Here is a 13,448-nt window from a genome sequence, read left to right as displayed (position 1 = left end):
TAGAAATTTTATTCCAAATTTAAATCAAAATATCACTCCACGAAACACAAACAATTTTCCAACTACTTCACAGTTTCCATCACAACCTATTAATATCCAACCTAAACAAGTAAATCAAAAATTCTCCACTAACAAACAAACTTTTGGACCACCAAATCGCACACAAAACGTTTGGAAACCAAATGCAAATTTAAATCAAAATTTTGGAAAACCGACTCAAATGTCTGGAATATCCCATAACAGTCAATTTAAACCACAACCTATGTCTGGCATTAGTTATATACACAACACGGAAGCTACTGAACATATACCATCATATCACAATGAAGAATATCATAACCAACTGGAATACGATCAAGAAAGATACGAAGACATCACATACAACAACATGTACCAAGAAGATCAACAACAAGAAGAAATATACGAGGAAGATCAAAACAATGAAAATTTTCCCAGCGTCGAGCCGACACAATCCCCGACGTAAACGCTATAAATGCATTACCTTATATTAAAATTGACTAAAAAACAAAATTTACAAATTCCTTATTGACACCGGCTGTTCATTTTCCATAATTCGCCCAACAATAATCCAAATGAACTACCCCGACAAAATTTATTTAGACCCTACTACTTTACAGACATGTGCAGGTAAAACAAAGGCCCTGTATAAAGCAACGATACCAGCATTTCGAGAATTTCAATCCGACTTTCCAATACATTGCGTTTTACACGACTTTCATGATTATTTTGACGGACTTATAGGACTTGATGATTTAACCAACGCAAGACTAAACATTAATTTATCTGAACAAATACTTGAAAACGATAGAGTTCAAATTCCAATGTACACTCGCGAAGACTTTTACACATGCAGTCAGAGGCGCAACAACCGGGGGTGCCCTGGGTGCCCGGGCACCCAGTGTCCTACAAGTAGTGTATAAATGACAGAGCTGTGCAGAGCATGAGGAATGAGGAGACCTTGACCCCAGACGACCGAAGGTCGTTGACCGTGGGGTCAAGGTCTCCTCATTCTTCATGCTCTGCACAGCTCTGTCATAGGCAGAAAGATCATTGACCTTTAGACTCTGTAACAGAACTCTCATAGCCAAGCAATAAATAATTTAAATTGCCGGCACCGGTGTTGTAAAGCACCTGCCTNACATGAATTCGAAATTTTTAATTGTGAAATTACTTACTCTAACCAACCTAACTCTCGCATTGATATAAAAGAAATTATTAGGACAAATCATATGAATGACGAAGAAAAAGAAAACATTATCAATTTATGTTTAGAATATTCAGACATTTTTCAAAATCCAACAGATCAACTACAAAGACTAAAGACGAAAATCCCTGCCATACAAAAACATATCGTTATCCCCACATCTATAAAGAAGAAGTTCAAAATCAACTATCAAAAATGCTAAATGACGGAATAATTCGACCAAGTATTTCCCCATGGAGTTCACCTATTTGGGTTGTACCAAAAAAATTAGACGCTTCAGGCAAAAGAAAATGGCGTATTGTCGTAGACTACCGAAAATTGAATGACAAGACAGTAACTGACAGATATCCTATCCCAAATGTCACCGACATACTCGATAAATTAGGCAGAAGTTGTTATTTCACCACTTTAGATCTCGCCTCCGGCTTTCACCAAATTGAAATGGCACCAGAATCAGTTCAAAAAACAGCTTTTAATACGGAACACGGACATTACGAATTTTTAAGAATGCCCTTTGGACTCAAAAATGCTCCAAGTACTTTTCAAAGAATGATTGACAACGTACTTCGTGAACACATTAACAAAATTTGTTTAGTTTATTTAGACGATATAATAGTTTTTTCGACCTCTTTACAAGAACATATTACAAATTTAAAAAAGATTTTCCAAACTTTAAGAAATGCAAATTTAAAAGTACAATTAGACAAATCCGAATTCCTTAAGAAAAACGTTGAATTTTTAGGACATATTGTTACCCCTGACGGAATAAAACCAAATCCTGACAAAATTAATGCAATCAAAAAATTTCCAATCCCTAAGACACACAAACAAATAAAATCATTTTTAGGCCTACTAGGATACTACAGAAAATTTATTAAAAATTTTGCCAAAATAACAAAGCCACTTACAAATTGTTTGAAAAAAGACCAAAAAATTGAATTAACACCTGACTACATATCATGTTTCGAACATTGCAAAACCCTGTTATCAAATGAACCCATCCTTGCATACCCTGACTTTGAAAAAGCCTTTGAACTCACAACTGACGCATCAAATTACGCGATAGGCGCAGTGCTTTCGCAAGACGGACACCCGATAGCTTATGCATCAAGAACATTAAACCCTGCTGAGATAAATTACGCGACAATAGAAAAAGAATTACTAGCGATAGTATGGAGTTGCAAATATTTTAGACCTTACATTTACGGAAAGAAATTTACTATTTTTTCGGATCATAAACCTTTAGAATGGCTTTCAAATTTAAAAACACCAAACACTAGACTTATTAGATGGAGATTACATTTAGAAGAATTCGACTACGAAATAAAATATAAACAAGGAAAAACTAATTACGTTGCAGACGCTTTATCTAGAATCAAAATTCAAGACGTACCACAAGAAGTAAATGCCCTGACAAAAGCTAACACAACACCTTTAGAAGACGACCTTATGTCTATGTTAAACAATGTTGACGAAATTCCAGAAGTTGACGAAACTAATTTAAACGANATGAACAAATTCGTGATTTACAAATTAACAATTACAACGGTATTGTCAAAACTATGTTTATAACAAATTTGCCAATAGATGTTCAAACCATAGTCAGAATTAAAAATCCAGATACACTAGAAGAAGCTTTGAGTTATGTTTTAGAAGAAGAAGAATTTCAAAATTTTGCCAAATTACATCAAACAACTAATAGAATAAGTCAACCAAATTTTAAACCGACAATGTCTCAAAATAATAATCCACCACCACGTAGAAATTTTATTCCAAATTTAAATCAAAATATCACTCCACGAAACACAAACAATTTTCCAACTACTTCACAGTTTCCATCACAACCTATTAATATCCAACCTAAACAAGTAAATCAAAAATTCCCCACTAACAAACAAACTTTTGGACCACCAAATCGCACACAAAACGTTTGGAAACCAAATGCAAATTTAAATCAAAATTTTGGAAAACCGACTCCAATGTCTGGAATATCCCATAACAGTCAATTTAAACCACAACCTATGTCTGGCATTAGTTATATGCACAACACGGAAGCTACTGAACATATACCATCATATCACAATGAAGAATATCATAACCAACTGGAATACGATCAAGAAAGATACGAAGACATCACATACAACAACATGTACCAAGAAGATCAACAACAAGAAGAAATATACGAGGAAGATCAAAACAATGAAAATTTTCCCAGCGTCGAGCCGACACAATCCCCGACGTAAACGCTATAAATGCATTACCTTATATTAAAATTAGACTAAAAAACAAAATTTACAAATTCCTTATTGACACCGGCTGTTCATTTTCCATAATTCGCCCAACAATAATCCAAATGAACTACCCCGACAAAATTTATTTAGACCCTACTACTTTACAGACATGTGCAGGTAAAACAAAGGTCCTGAATAAAGCAACGGTACCAGCATTTCGAAATTTCAATCCGACTTTCCAATACATTTCGTTTTACACGACTTTCATAATTATTTTGACGGACTTATAGGACTTGATGATTTAACCAACGCAAGACTAAACATTAATTTATCTGAACAAATACTTGAAAACGATAGAGTTCAAATTCCAATGTACACTCACGAAGACTTTTACACATGCGGTTATGACTTGAATCCACTAGAAATTAGAAAGATCAAAATTCCTGTAATTGTTGAAAACGGACCAGTTTTAATTCCAGAATACAGATCGAACGTTTATTACATACCCGAAACATTATCAACTAGTATAAATTATTTTGCCGAAATTGAAGTTCACAACTTGTCAAATTTACACAGATTAGTTTCATTTACAGAACCACAAAAATCAGAACCTTTTAATGAACATGAATTCGAAATTTTTAATTGTGAAATTACTTACTCTAACCAACCTAACTCTCGCATTGATATAAAAGAAATTATTAGGACAAATCATATGAATGACGAAGAAAAAGAAAACATTATCAATTTATGTTTAGAATATTCAGACATTTTTCAAAATCCAACAGATCAACTACCTTTTACAAATACAATCAAACACGAAATTAAGACTAAAGACGAAAATCCCTGCCATACAAAAACATATCGTTATCCCCACATCTATAAAGAAGAAGTTCAAAATCAACTATCAAAAATGCTAAATGACGGAATAATTCGACCAAGTATTTCCCCATGGAGTTCACCTATTTGGGTTGTACCAAAAAAATTAGACGCTTCAGGCAAAAGAAAATGGCGTATTGTCGTAGACTACCGAAAATTGAATGACAAGACAGTAACTGACAGATATCCTATCCCAAATATCACCGACATACTCGACAAATTAGGCAGAAGTTGTTATTTCACCACTTTAGATCTCGCCTCCGGCTTTCACCAAATTGAAATGGCACCAGAATCAGTTCAAAAAACAGCTTTTAATACGGAACACGGACATTACGAATTTTTAAGAATGCCCTTTGGACTCAAAAATGCTCCAAGTACTTTTCAAAGAATGATTGACAACGTACTTCGTGAACACATTAACAAAATTTGTTTAGTTTATTTAGACGATATAATAGTTTTTTCGACCTCTTTACAAGAACATATTACAAATTTAAAAAAGATTTTCCAAACTTTAAGAAATGCAAATTTAAAAGTACAATTAGACAAATCCGAATTCCTTAAGAAAAACGTTGAATTTTTAGGACATATTGTTACCCCTGACGGAATAAAACCAAATCCTGACAAAATTAATGCAATCAAAAAATTTCCAATCCCTAAGACACACAAACAAATAAAATCATTTTTAGGCCTACTAGGATACTACAGAAAATTTATTAAAAATTTTGCCAAAATAACAAAGCCACTTACAAATTGTTTGAAAAAAGACCAAAAAATTGAATTAACACCTGACTACATATCATGTTTCGAACATTGCAAAACCCTGTTATCAAATGAACCCATCCTTGCATACCCTGACTTTGAAAAAGCCTTTGAACTCACAACTGACGCATCAAATTACGCGATAGGCGCAGTGCTTTCGCAAGACGGACACCCGATAGCTTATGCATCAAGAACATTAAACCCTGCTGAGATAAATTACGCGACAATAGAAAAAGAATTACTAGCGATAGTATGGAGTTGCAAATATTTTAGACCTTACATTTACGGAAAGAAATTTACTATTTTTTCGGATCATAAACCTTTAGAATGGCTTTCAAATTTAAAAACACCAAACACTAGACTTATTAGATGGAGATTACATTTAGAAGAATTCGACTACGAAATAAAATATAAACAAGGAAAAACTAATTACGTTGCAGACGCTTTATCTAGAATCAAAATTCAAGACGTACCACAAGAAGTAAATGCCCTGACAAAAGCTAACACAACACCTTTAGAAGACGACCTTATGTCTATGTTAAACAATGTTGACGAAATTCCAGAAGTTGACGAAACTAATTTAAACGAATTATTAGAAACCATAACAGATCAACCGACTACTTCTCAAAACGAAGACTTTGAAAATTATATTCCACAAACCATTATCAAAACTCAAAAAGAAAATGACGAAACAGCAACAATCCATTCCTCACACGAAAATCCTATACAAGAATTTCCCATCACAGAAAAATGCATTAACCAATACGTAAACCAAATCATTATAACGGAATCAACTAACTCGTTAGCAAATTTTACAATTCATGCATCAATCTTTAATAACACACGACACAAAATTACTTTTAAATCCAATTCAACTGAAGAAGAAATTATAAAAATGTTCAAAAATACAATTGATCCCAAAAGACACTATTGTATGTTCTTTCGTACTAACAAAGATAATCTACTAAAACTTCGAATAATTAGAACTTTACAAAACAATTTCACTAAATTAAATTTAACCATATCAAATTTGTTTGTAACTGACGTAACTAATGAAGACGAACAACACCAGAAAATTAAATACCATCATGAAGGAAAAACCCAACATAAAGGAATTAACGCCACTTTATCATCACTAACAAAAAATTACTATTGGCCTTACATGCTAAGAGACGTACAAAATTACATTAACACATGCACCACTTGTCAAACATGCAAATATGAACGCAAACCTCAAAATCCACCTTTCGAAATTACACACACCCCATCTAAGCCTTTAGAAATAATTCACATCGATTTATTCTTCATAAATAATAATACCTTCTTAACATTCTTAGACCCTTTTTAAAAATTTGCTCAAGCTATACCAGTCACACAAAAATCGGCAATCGAAGTAATGGAAGCCCTTATAACATTTATATCATTCGTAGGAATCCCAAAAGAAATCATTTGTGACAACGGAAAAGAATTTAGGAATAACATAATTTCAGACTTTTGTAACCTTCACAAAATAAAATTACATTACATTATCTTACATAATTCAACTTCAAATTCGCCGGTAGAACGATTACACTCAACACTTTTAGACCAAATTCGATGTTTAACACGCGAAAATCCGCACGAAAACGTTAAATCTTTAATGAAACTAGCTATAATGGGATATAATAATACACCCCATAGCAATACTAAATACACCCCTTTTGAAATCCTATTCGGACATCTTAAACAAATGTTACTTTTTGACATAAACGAAGAAAACATAATAACCGACTATGTGGAAAACCATGCCAAAAATTCTCAACAACTTTACGAAAACATTCAAAACAAAATTTCAACCGAAAAAGAAAAACGTACAGAAAACTTAAACAAAAAACGCGTTGATCCAGAAAACTTAAATCAAGACGATACGATCTTTATCAAAAATTACCAAATTAGAAACAAAACTAATCCGAGATTTATTGAAACCAAAGTCGAGTCGGACTTAGATAAAAAAGTAAAAAGAAAACGTGGCACTTATCATAAAAAGAGAGTTAAAAAGAAACGTAAAACTGTTTCAGGTAGACCACGAGGACGACCAAGAAAAAATAATAACAATGACGACGTACTTGATACTCATCCTATTTCTTACCTTTTCGAAAGTCCTAGCTCAAATTAAAGTAACCCCAATTGAAAACGGTATACTAACATTAAAATTAGGAACTATGAGATCTCAATCATCCATTCACAAATTTATTCATTATGTAAACCTACAAACAATTCGAGATGAACTAAAAACCACTTCTTCTCAATTATTATTACTCAATAAAAGAGCCCATCAAACTGAAGTAAATACTGGATTACTAACAATTGTCACACAAGCAGCACAATTAGTAGACAATACAAAACAAAAATTAAAAAATCTGACGCCTCATAAGAATTCGCGTACAAAACGAGGACTAATAAACGGAATTGGCACCGCATTTAAATGGCTTTTCGGAACTTTAGATAACGATGACCGAAAGAAAATCAATCAAGCAATTGACAAGTTAAATAAAAACAATAATCATATAGAGTATCAATTAAAGACTCAGGTTAGCTTAACATCCAAACTAATAAATGAATACAACAAGACAATTACAACATTAGCACAGAATCAAAATGCTATCCAAAATTATTTAATGCAAACGTTCGCAGAAGTTAATGATCAAATTAATTATGTAGTTGCTACACTAACTATTCAAAACGTGCTTACTCAACTATTTGTAAATCTAAATTACATTAACGAATTTTTAGATGAACTAGAAAATGTCATTGTCTTTGCATCATGGAATCTTGTGCATAATTCAATTTTACCAAAAAATAATCTAATGCACATACAAAAACAACAACAAAAGAACTTTATAGCAGTCAAAATATCCTAGAGCTCAATCATTTCCAAAATTACTATTCATATTTAGGCACTTCAGTACATTTTAATGACGAATTAATTATTTTTGTAATCAGTATGCCAATCTTAACAGTATACATTTATTCCTACTACCATTTGATCCCTGTTCCTATACAAAATCTCACAATTATTCCAACCACTCCTTACCTTGCAATGAGTACCGAATCATACATCACGACCATCCAGGCATGTTCAAAAATCGAGGATGTTTACATCCACAACCAGTCAACCTAAGGACGATAGCTGCCCAGTCCAACTATTGTCCAACGCTAACCACGAGAACTGTCAAGTTCACCATGTCGCAATGACCAAACTCGTAGCGACATTGTTAGAGGAAAACCATGTGCTAGTCATCCCTGTTGGCACTATCCAAATTCAAAATTGTCAGAAAGGAATCTTAACAATTAATCAACCGTCAGTCCTGCGACTAACCACAGGCTGTAGTATAATCGTAGCCAATCAACGATACTCAGCTAATAAAACTGAGATCCAGCTGCCAATTTTCCAATTACCAAAAATTGAAATTCCACAGCTATGGAATATTACAATAAACAAAAACACACCCCTACATTTGAAAGAAATCGACTTCGACCATATTCATTCATTATCAAAATTAGTGGAAGAAGCCAAAATGGACCGATTCAGTGTGGAACCCGCTGATCCTATGAGTTCAATTAACCTTTGGCTTTTCATCATCATCATAGTATTATGCTTGGGAGTCATAATCATTGCTGTCCACATCAAATGCAGACACCGATGTCCCAACCTACTCCGAAGACCTCCAAAAGAAGGACCGTTGAATGTTACCTTCAAAAAACCATCGCCAAGAGACGATGAGATCACTTCGGCGGGAGGAGTTATATTAGTGTCCAAGTGGCATCATACAATTTTTTATCATAATATTAAGTTTCATTTATATAACTAAGATGCTACGTAGAATATTATGCTTATTTAACAAAAAGATAAATGTATAAAAACAGCTGTAAGAAAATCTAGTAGCCAGATCGCAGTAAACTCGTAATTGACAAAGTGTGTATTTTATTGTGTCCGCACCCAACGTATAACTAAGATATTATTAAAAATATTTTTCAATTAGTTTAGATGTCAGTTGTTAATAAACAATGAAACTGGAATTCGATATAAATAAAAATATTTTTTTAACAAAGTATATACATATTTTTTAATGAACAGAAATATTTAAAGAAAAATATTAACTAAAAAATATATTTTTTAGTATTTTCTATATTAGCCCCCAGAAGCTATGACGTCGTTTAGTCTTTGCCCTATTGAATGGACAAGTGAAGCACAGTACTGTCTGGGGATGTTGGCCCATCTGTCAACTATATGTTGCCTCAACATGTTATTGAGGTATGTTTGACCAATCTCGTGTTGTATAAGCCCAGTCAATAACAGCAATAACAACGACAACATCTAAGCGTTCGCAAGGAATGCTTTGACTACTATAGTAAGGNACGTCGTTTAGTCTTTGCCCTATTGAATGGACAAGTGAAGCACAGTACTGTCTGGGGATGTTGGCCCATCTGTCAACTATATGTTGCCTCAACATGTTATTGAGGTATGTTTGACCAATCTCGTGTTGTATAAGCCCAGTCAATAACAGCAATAACAACGACAACATCTAAGCGTTCGCAAGGAATGCTTTGACTACTATAGTAAGGAAACTCAGACTAATTAGTAAGGAATACTCTTATTATAGATTAAAGAGGTCTGCTTTAGTTCTTACTGTTGCTACTGATGCAGCTGTTGTTCTTATTGTGCAACAACTGCTAATAATAATAATGATAATGATAATGATAATGATAATGATAATGATACTGATACTGATACTGATACTGATACTCATCCTCATCCTCATCCTCATGCTCATGCTCATGCTCATGCTAATGCTAATGCTAATGCTACTGCTACTGCTACTGCTACTGCTACTGCTACTGCTACTGCTACTGCTACTGCTACTGCTACTGCTACTGCTACTGCTACTGCNAGCTTAACGTGCATCTAACCCACAGAACAAATAAAACATCCAATATCTAATCCTAAATTTGTTTTGTATACGTTTTTTTGTTGAAATACTTAAAGATATAAGGGATGTTAAAAAAATGACTATAGCTTATACAACTGACTTTTATAATCATTTTGGCAAATTGAAAAAGACGTAAAAATGATAAAGAAGGAGTGGAGCCGAAATAGGTTATTAAGAAGAATAGAAAACTGAAGGTATTTTAAACATGCTTGAAAAAGAATAATTGCTGTCTGAATACCCAGATGCTTGCGGAAATTATTTAAGAATAAATAGTGATCAATTTAATTACATACTTCAGTTAATTGAAGATAAAATACAATGACAAAATACATCCTTTTGGATTAGTGCTAAGAATCGGTAAGTCATTAACGAATTTTTATAAAATAAATTAATCCTTTTCCGGTAAAATACTATTTAATATTCTTTTCAGATTGCAAATAATTCTAAGGTTTTTGGAAACTGGTGAAACTTATAGATCTTTGCTGTACAGTACTCGTATTCATGAAAGTACGACATCTCGAATTGTCCCTGAGGTATGTGAAGTTATCTATGAAGCTTTAAAAAAGAGATACTTGCAGGTGTGGCATTTAATCTAAAAGGGTAGCATTAGTTACTGTTATTGAATATTCTCTTTCAGGCAAAGATGAAGTTTCGAGGCAAAAAATATCAACCGATTTTTATGAACTCTTCATTTTCTTGGAGCTTTGGATGAACGACACATAACATTTCGGCCTCCAGTTTCTGATGGCTCACATTATTTTAATTATCAAGGAGTTCATAGTATTGTTCTTTTGGGATTAGTTGATGCTCATTATAGGTTTATTTACGTTAATGTGGGAGTAAATGGAAGAATAAGTGATGGAAGTGTTTTCCAGGCATCTGCACTTTCAAAACAACAGATGGGTTAAATTTACCACAGCCAGCAGCATTACCTGAAAGAAGTCTAAAGGTGCCATATGTAATAGTTGCTGCCGATGCTTTCCCTCTATTTAATAATTTGATGAAACATTACCCTCAACGTGGACTAAGTTATGAATGTAAAATTCTCAATTCTAGATTGTCATAAGCCTGAAGGAAAATGCGTTTGAAATTTTGGCCAATAGGTTTAGGGTATTGCTAAATCCAATTCATTTATGTGCAGAGAAGGTAGAAAAAATAACGTTAGCTTGTGTTACAGTACATAATTTTCTTGTGATCGAAAATCATAAATTGTATATTAATATAAACGCATCTACAGTGGGAAGTGAAGAGTTTGAACAATTACCAAAAGTAAGTAGGTATGTTAGCAATAAATTCACGCACAATTCGTGAAGAATTTAATTTTTGCAGGACGTGCTCCTTGGTAAGATACTGCAGTACAAAATAATAACTGGTAACGTGTAACTAAGACATCAAAATAATACATCTTTAAATATTGATTTCTTTTGTTTCTATTGAATGTGTTTAAACTAAGTATTTTCCAAATGCACTGTAATGTATGTGTATGTATAATGTATTGTTGATGATTCAATAAATATTTGTTGATAACAACAAACTGGTTTATTTTTTATATCTTTTTATTCCATTATACAATATTTGTATAATTTCAAACTCATTTCTAATGTCATCATCACTAAACTGATTTAATTTAGAGCAAGTATATTATGCAAAAATGGCATTTGCTTATTTTTCTGCCACTGTACACTACACTTACCTGTTAAAGAATTTGCTGAAGCTTTAAGTGCTCCTGAAGCTTCTTTATAAATTCGTCACTTGCTGACAACTGGTGTATGGTATGCTTTCTTTTCTGATATTTTCTTACCGGAGTTTGGCTAACGCTACTCTGAAGAGGTTCTGGACACGGGTACTAAATCGAAAATTTTAACCTTACTGTTTTAATTTTACCAAATTTTAATTATTAATGTGAAAGAAATAAAACTACTGTTCCAAATAGAATTATTGGTCACGAGCAAATAATCATTTATGAAGGCTCTGTATAAGCTAAACATATTTGCTATTTATAATTTAAAACTAAGCTTAGACATATTAATAAATTTAAACAATAATGAATGATTTAAATTCTTACTTTCGAATATAGCGCATATGGTAGACGTTTGATATTTTAATAACTCTTCCCAATTTATTAATTCCATTTTCAAACCGAAAGGCGTTATCAAATGAGCAATAAAAAGGATTTTATGAGCAACCACAAAGATCATCACATTTTATTTATAGTCTTCGTGACGGAAATGCATATTCAACTTTATACTGAAATATAAAGATCTCCGGAATTTATTTGGAGAAAGGAAATATTACAAGGACTATTAGAAGTTCATTAATATTAAGTCAATTAAAACACCTTTTTTTAACATTAAGACAATTGAATTGTTTTCAATATACATATAACGATATAAAATAATAGATACTAACCGAAAAAAAATATGAGACTAGTGTCCCAGTTCTAATAATTGGAAAACTGAAACAAGTGATAAATAATCTGATTTTTAATAAGTTCCTATGAACATACTGATAAAATGCTCAATGAAAAAAAATGTAGCAAAAAAATTATTAAAATTACCATATGTATCCGCTGTATTTTGATTAAAAATAACACAGTCCCACAAAAAAAAGTTCTTGTGTATTTTTTTATGCTGAAACCCAATCCGCAGCCCTAAAACCGATCTACCAGGTAATTTTTTTGTAAAACATTAAAGTGAAATAGTGAATATAAGGTAAGGTATTGTATAACGAAAAGAAACAATTTATAAATGCTTTGAGAGAACATTTTATATGCAAACACGTTTTTTTGGGTGGTAAATACCAATTTCAAAAAATATGGTACTTTTCAATCCGCCATAAAGGGTCCACAATTTTGGATTTACGAATTTCCGAATTCGTGATTGGTGACTGAAAACCACCGAGTAACAAGTTTCAACCATAATCTTCATATTTTGAATGCTTTTCCGATTATTGCATCCGCAATATTGGATCCGCAATATTTTCTATATACCTATAGTATATACAGGGTGTCCCAGAATAATGTGTACAACGGAGGACCACAGATTCGTGGACTCAAAATAGGCAGATTTAGGCTAATTCACCTATATCCGAAATCGCTTCGTTTGGCCACTAGATGGCCTCAAAGTTCGTGAAAATTTTTTGAATTTTGTAAATAACTCGAATACTTACATATTAATCGATTTTGATTATTTTTGAGGAGTGGACTTTTGCTTTCAATATTCATATTTTGGTGTTATACAGTGTATTTTTTAAATCCTGCAAGTCCTACAAAACTGATATAATATGGTGATAATATCCATTCATAACTTTTTTCTCTTTCGGGGCAATAATGACAACTATTTTTCATATGATAGATGATACGATTTAGAAGTTTTTGATTAAATGAGC

The 13,448-nt window shown here is 32.6% G+C and overlaps 1 protein-coding gene across 1 annotated transcript; it reads left to right on the top strand.

The window, feature by feature from the left end:
- The first annotated feature begins 2,787 nt into the window (after positions 1 to 2,787).
- On the top strand, positions 2,788 to 3,468 carry LOC111692394 (circumsporozoite protein-like). Its single transcript, XM_023456386.1, has one exon. The coding sequence runs from the start codon at positions 2,788 to 2,790 to the stop codon at positions 3,466 to 3,468; it is 681 nt and encodes a 226-aa protein (XP_023312154.1).
- The last annotated feature ends 9,980 nt before the right edge of the window (positions 3,469 to 13,448 follow it).

The sequence above is a fragment of the Anoplophora glabripennis genome, unplaced genomic scaffold, assembly GCF_000390285.2.
Source record: "Anoplophora glabripennis isolate ALB-LARVAE unplaced genomic scaffold, Agla_2.0 scaffold1079, whole genome shotgun sequence".
Lineage (NCBI taxonomy): Eukaryota > Metazoa > Arthropoda > Insecta > Coleoptera > Cerambycidae > Anoplophora > Anoplophora glabripennis.
Note: the sequence above shows the minus strand (reverse complement) of the source record. Positions and strands in the feature narration are given on the sequence as shown.